Here is a 6,534-nt window from a genome sequence, read left to right on the forward strand (position 1 = left end):
CTCTCTCTCTCTCAGCTGGGTGGGAGGAGAACAGCCACGCTGAGGCGAAGCAGTGGGGAGAGAGAAAATTAGGCATCCTATTTGTTAAATAAAATACATATTTGATTCTAAAATTCGAAAGATAAGTAATCCAGACAGGAGCGCAAGGTCTTCTCCTTACGCAACTCTTCTACATCCTCCCTCTTGTCCCCTCCCTTACCCCCTCCCGCTTGTAAATGTTAAAAAAAAAAAAAAAAAAAAAAAAAAAAAAAAAAAAACCTTCCCGACGATCTACTCTGGAAAATCAAAGCATTATCTATTATTTAACACGTATCTGTGTCCGAGGAAAAATGAGGAAGGCGCTGCATGATTAGGACCTAAGGGGCAACCCAGCAAACTGAGAGCGTAATGATGCCCCTAAATGAAGGGGGAAATGTGCCGCGGCGCGCTCTATTAATCAGACTGTCAATTTCACCCCCGAGGCCAAACCCCCGGGCGAACAGAACCGGCTCTGAGCGGGCAAAGGACCGGAGCCTTCCTCCTCACTTCTTGTCTCTTCTCGCCTCCTACCTGGATCTATTTGTCTGCTCCGAAGCTGCCTTCATTACCCACTGACAGGAGCGTGTATTTATTTGCTTATAAACCTGTTACAATAAATGATTATTCGAACGGCGTCATTCGTACCTTAATGACGAGCGAGCGCTACTTTTTGATGAATGACATCTCGGGCTCGGAAGGATGTATGGGTCATTTTGACCAGTCATTCCCTCGCTCTGGCATCCCACAATTTTTCCGCCTCCCTCCAAAAGAGATAATAATATTTAGAGGCGCTCGCTGGGGCTGAATGAGAATTAGCCCTAGGCACAGCCCATCATTAGGACGGGACAGCCGGGCCACTGTGACATTTTTTAGAAAGCTGAGATGATGGAAAGAATAAGAAAAGAGATGATTCTGATGGAGAGGGGGCTGCACAGCCCCACGACCGGCAAGCGGTTCTCCAATTTATCCGATTCGGCTGGCAATGCTGTGCTCGAGGCCCTGGAAAATTCGCAGCACCCGGCTCGCCTCAGCCCGCGCCTGCCGTCCGCCCCCCTGCACGGCGCTCTGGGAGACCTCCCTGCCAAGGGCAAATTCGAAATAGACACTTTGTTCAACCTGCAGCACCCGGGCAGCGAAAGCACCGTCTCCTCCGAAATCTCGTCCGCCGCCGAAGGCCGTAAAAAGCCGGGTCATTATTCAGAGGCGGCCGCCGAGGCGGACATGAGCAGCGACGTGGAGGTGGGCTGCTCGGCGCTGCGCTCCCCTGGCGGCCTTGCTGCCGCGCCGCTCAAGGAAAACAATGGCAAAGGTAACCGCGCCGCCCTTGCCGCGCTCTCTAGTCCTATCCTCCCAGTTCTTCCGCGGCCCCTGCTGGTCGGTCCTACTGCCTTTGCCCCTAACCGACCCTCCGCAGGCAAGCTGCACCCAGCGGGCTCGAGCGGGGGCGGGACGCATGCTGGGAACCTTGCCCTCCTGCTCTGCTCCTTGAGCCTCCCAGCGAGGCGCAGGCCTGGGAGGTTCCAGGCCCGCCCGCCCGCCTTCGCCCGAGTCTGTGAAAATGTTCCTTCGGGCTGGTCTAAAAGCCCATGCGAGCTGGCCGACCTCTAGCAAACCGCTGAGTCGCGCTAAGGGAAGGGTGCCCCGGGTAGCTGCTCTGAACCCCCCTTGCCCCTGATTCCCCAAGGCCGAGTGGAGGGGGCATCCTGAGTAAGTCGGAGGGAGCCTCGCCGGGCGCCTCTGGGAGACCCGCTTGGGTCAGCGGGAGAAAGAGTTGAAAAGTAGAGTCCACCCCCTAATGGTTCCGGTTTGAGCTGCTGCTGTCTTTTGAATTCTAAAAATATTTTTAACCAAACCCAAAAGACCATCAAAGAATGGTTGGAAACCCTACAGAAACCTGCCCTGCCATCTCCTGACCAAGGTAAACCTAGAGTTTACCAAACTACGCCTAGATGTAGGCATTTTCCCTTGGCCACTCTTCCTCCTGAGTTGAAAATTTCTAATTATTAAGAAAAAAAGAAACTTCCTAATTGAGTTCCTATTATTTGGTTAAGAAGGGTTCCCCAAACTTTATTGATTCCATTCAAGGCAACAATTTGTAAGCATGACAGACCCCATCAATTCAGGCAGCTTCTTGCCTTTCTCTCCCGGCTTCCCCCATCCGCGCTCAGCTCCAGCGCGGAGATCTCGGCCCTACAGTGACTCTCGCGCTGTCGGCCGTTTGTTTGCCAGGGTACTCGGAGAGCGGCTCCGCCGCGGGCACCACGACGTCTGCGTCGGGCTCCGGCCTTGGCAGCCTGCATGGAGGCGGCGGCAGCGGCAGCGGCGGCGGCGGCGGCGGCGGGGGCGCGTCGCTGGGCGGCTCCGGCTCTGGCGCGGATCAGGTGCGGCGCTACCGCACGGCGTTCACCCGCGAACAGATCGCCCGCCTGGAGAAAGAGTTCTACAGGGAGAACTATGTGTCGCGGCCCCGCCGGTGTGAGCTGGCCGCTGCGCTCAACCTGCCCGAAACCACCATCAAGGTATCGATTCCAGCACGCGCCTTTTCTAGACTCCCGGGGGGTGGGGGGGTGTCTGGGTTGGTTTTTGTTTCTCCTTTCTCTTTCCTGGGTGGCCACATTTAGCTGAGGGCCTGAAAATCTGCGGGGTAGAGTCACCAACGGAATTGGTATATTTGTTTCTCAGCTGCCGCATCCGAAGGGTTGGCCGGCCTGGCTGACCTGGGAAGCCCGGGGAATGGCGGAGCTGATGCCGGAAGCACTGGCCTCTGTTCAATTTTGCCCAGCCGCCTGCCCAGGTGCCCCTAGCCCATGTCCATGGCCCCACTTTCCCCTCGGCGGCAAAGCCGGCTGGTCTTTGTTCCTCTGGCACGAACCCTAGGTGAAACTTTTCATCTGCTCTTGATCTTGGAGATTTATTTTCCACATAAATCGTTACAACATGGAGGAAGGAATACTGTATTTTAAAAATCGATTGGGTTCAGAAAGTAGTTTCCTAAACATTTTTTCTCCTGGGCAGCAGGAAAAAAGCAACCTCCTGGGGAAGGGAGACTACAACGAAATTGTCCTTACTTATATATCTCTAAGTGACTAATTTTATTAACCTGGGAGCGATAGCTGGGAGGTTGGGCGATTTGGCGAACGCTTGGCGGAGGATCTCACACTCTAGAAAAAGCAAAGAGGAAGCTCCAACGGATAAGGGAGGTTGTGGAAGTCTCCCTTTGGTTTGATCGGGCTTTCTTTAATTTAGAGTTGTGACGAGTGATGTCTTCATTAGACTGTCTTGGGAGGGGTATAACAGTCCCTTTCCCAGTTTAAGAGGATGTTGTTCCCGCCACTCACTTGAGGCAAACGATTCCAACAAAAATCATCCCTTCAGTATCAAAATCGTACCCGTGCCCTTGGGGCAGGCCCTTGCAGCTCAGAGGACTCAAGACCTCGAGCGGCGACCTTTTAGAAAAGCTGCCGCGGTAGCCCCTCTTCAACGGTGGCCTAGAATCCGTGCAAATCCTGGGATTGAGAGACCGGTGCTCAGCAAGGCTGGGCACCAGTGTGTGGCGGGAAGGAGAGGGAAGGTTGCGTTGGGAACCGTAAAACGCAGCGGAGAGTAAGGGAACAGGAGCCGCAGGAGTCGGACACAGGGCAGATTATTTTTGCTGAGGAAGGTGTGCCCACTCCTGTTCCCACTGCCTCCCTCACTGCCAGCTGGGAGAATAGGGGGTCTCCAAACTGGGTCGGGTGGAAGGGGAGTAGGTCAGGCCTTTCGGAGGTCCGAGAAGGGTGCAGAGGCCCAGGGAGGGGGCTGAGGCCTCAGGGCACTCCCTAACTCGGGCCGCGGTGCGGCTCTCCCTTCAGGTGTGGTTCCAGAACCGGCGCATGAAGGACAAGCGGCAGCGCCTGGCTATGTCGTGGCCGCACCCGGCCGACCCCAGCTTCTACACCTACATGATGACGCACGCGGCCGCCACCGGAAGCCTGCCCTACCCCTTCCACTCGCACGTGCCGCTACACTATTACCCGCACGTGGGTGTCACGGCTGCGGCCGCGGCGGCTGCGGCCTCCGGCGCAGCGGCCGCGGCCTCGTCGCCCTTCGCCACTTCCATCCGCCCGCTGGACACCTTCCGTGCCCTCTCGCACCCCTACTCCCGGCCGGAGCTGCTGTGCAGCTTCCGCCACCCGGGCCTCTACCAGACGCCCGCGGCCGCCGCGGGGCTCAACAGCGCGGCCTCGGCCGCCGCGGCTGCAGCAGCTGCGGCGGCTGCGGCCTCCTCGGCCGCGGCGGCCGGGGCGCCCCCCAGCGGCGGCTCCGCGCCCTGCTCGTGCCTCAGTTGCCACAGCAGTCAATCCGCCGCGGCGGCCGCAGCAGCAGCCGCGGCGGCCCTGGGCTCCCGGGGTGGCGGCGGCGGCGGCGGCGGGGGTGGCGGCGGCGGCGGCGCGGGGGCCGCCGGCGGCTCGGACTTCGGTTGCAGCGCCGCGGCTCCTCGCTCCGAGAGCGGCTTCCTGCCCTACTCAGCCGCCGTGCTTAGCAAGACCGCCGTGAGCCCGCCGGACCAGAGGGACGAGGCACCGCTCACCAGATAACTACGTCGCCGCCGCCAGGGGGCCGTGCCCGGGGGTCCCCTGAGCGCCCCCGCGCCCTCCGCGCGCCTACGTGCCCTCTGCGCGCTGCCCGCTGCCAAAGCTGCCGCCAGGGGGCGCCCCGGCGCGGGAGGCCGAAGGGAACTTGCCCCGACCGAATTGGGGGAAAGAGCCGCGCAAAAAACCCGGCGGTGTGCCCCTAAATGATTTCTATTTTTGTATTGGCTACCCAGCAGCATCTTTTCCTCTAAGTGTTTCCCACCGCCCATGCCCCGTTTCCCGCCTCTGTCCGGAGCTCTTGGTCTTCCCGAAGACAATCCCCTCGCCCTCAAACTGGTCCTCAGAGGTTTGGGGTCCTGGCTGTAAGCCCTCCTGAACCACGTGGCCAGAAGCAACGGAGAGCCACAACAAAGAGAGGGGGGAATGCTGTGCGCTAGTGCTTTGTGCGGAAGGGCAAGTCGCCCCCGAGGTTCCTGCGGCTGCTCTTTTTCTTCCATCCTTTCTTTTCTTTACACGAGGGTGAGGAGAGGTGGCAATTTTTCTCTCAGCCTGAGCTTGTTAGGGGCCCTGTCCGCGGGGAGCGGAGGAAGGGAGGTCTGAGAAGGCCAGGAGGGCGGACGGAGAGCGCGGGCGGCTGCGGATGTTCGTGAGATGGTTTACCGCGTGCGGGAGCAAGGCCGGCGGGGGCCCTGGCGGTCTTTCCTGCCCGGGGAAGGGCAAAGCCGAGGCAGGAAGGAGTGGTGGTCTCGCCTCCCCTCTCGGCCCTCCACTGTTCTCTCTTTTGATCTTTTGGTGTGGGATGCAGGCGTCTTGCATATTTTAAGCAAAAAGCAATGGCTAATAAGGGTGCCACAGCCTGGCCAGAAAAGGAAAGAGAAACGAAAGAATGGGGAGGGGTAAGATTGACAGATCGTTGTAATGTTTGAAGAAGCGTTTCCAGCTCAGTTTTCCAACTACCGGGTTCCACTCGATCTGGGAAATACTTGAATCTCTAGATATATATTATCCTGAAGCATTTCCTTAGACACTTTTCTAAGTTCGAACTCGATTCCCCTCACTCCTTCCCCTCCTCGTTTTCCTTTTGCTCGGGTAAAATGGTTCTTGGCATCTTTCTCACGCATGTCTATTGCGCTTTCGCCTCTGCAAAGCCACGGATGGGTTGCTGAGACCCATTCTGCCAACCCCGGCTACTGGAGGGGTTTCCTTGAACTTGAAGAAAGGCACATCAAAACCCACCAGTGTTAACTGCCACGTCAATTTTGATGCTAATAATGTGCAGATTATGACGAAAATTGCCAATCATGCTCTCTGATGGACCTCCTTTGAATGTGGAATTGGAGAAAAGTTCCCCGCACGGAGACCTGCTGTCAAGTACTAACAACCCGCTAAGGGAAGTCATTAGGAGAGACGGATAAGAGACTCGGTACATAAAACATTGTTCTTGGTGCATAGAATGTATGTTACTTAATGTTATCTCTGTTACCTGAAGTGATTTCGCAGAAGAAAGCCACGTTCTTATCATCTCAATTGCCAATTTTCATTTTGGTAACTCGGACGCCCTGGGTAGACTTTTCTCTGTTAAGTTGATATTCCACCAATGTGAACAGCCTCATTAAATCAAGCCCAGATATTTCCATAATGCTCCCCGCAGAGCCACTTCGCTCCTCACATAATGAGATTTTCTGAAGAGTTGAAGCCCTAAAATAACTTGCTAGTGCATGTTTAGACCCAATGAAGTGGGTATGTGTGTGTATTAAAATGTAGGTGTGCTACCTACATATCCTTGTGTATATATGTATGTATATATGTATATGTATGTATATACATATATATCCATTCTCTTAAGCACATACATATGTAAGAGATGCGCACACATTCATATATACCCATTGGCACTATTTTCTGTGATTTATTTCAAATTCGTGTTCTGACATTTTTGTTA

The 6,534-nt window shown here is 56.0% G+C and overlaps 1 protein-coding gene across 1 annotated transcript in view; it reads left to right on the forward strand.

The window, feature by feature from the left end:
- The first annotated feature begins 239 nt into the window (after positions 1-239).
- Positions 240-6,534, forward strand: part of EVX2 (even-skipped homeobox 2) — an 8,399-nt gene continuing 2,104 nt past the window's right edge. The window contains exons 1-3 of the mRNA XM_053907515.1: positions 240-1,327; positions 2,248-2,537; positions 3,870-6,534. The exon at positions 3,870-6,534 is cut by the window's right edge and continues 2,104 nt beyond it. Coding sequence (XP_053763490.1) covers positions 901-1,327; positions 2,248-2,537; positions 3,870-4,595 — 1,443 coding nt within the window. The 5' untranslated portion in view covers positions 240-900 and the 3' untranslated portion in view covers positions 4,596-6,534. The remainder of the gene's footprint in view (positions 1,328-2,247; positions 2,538-3,869) is intronic.

This window comes from Panthera pardus, unplaced genomic scaffold (assembly GCF_024362965.1).
Source record: "Panthera pardus isolate Hobbes unplaced genomic scaffold, ASM2436296v1 HiC_scaffold_10, whole genome shotgun sequence".
NCBI lineage: Eukaryota > Metazoa > Chordata > Mammalia > Carnivora > Felidae > Panthera > Panthera pardus.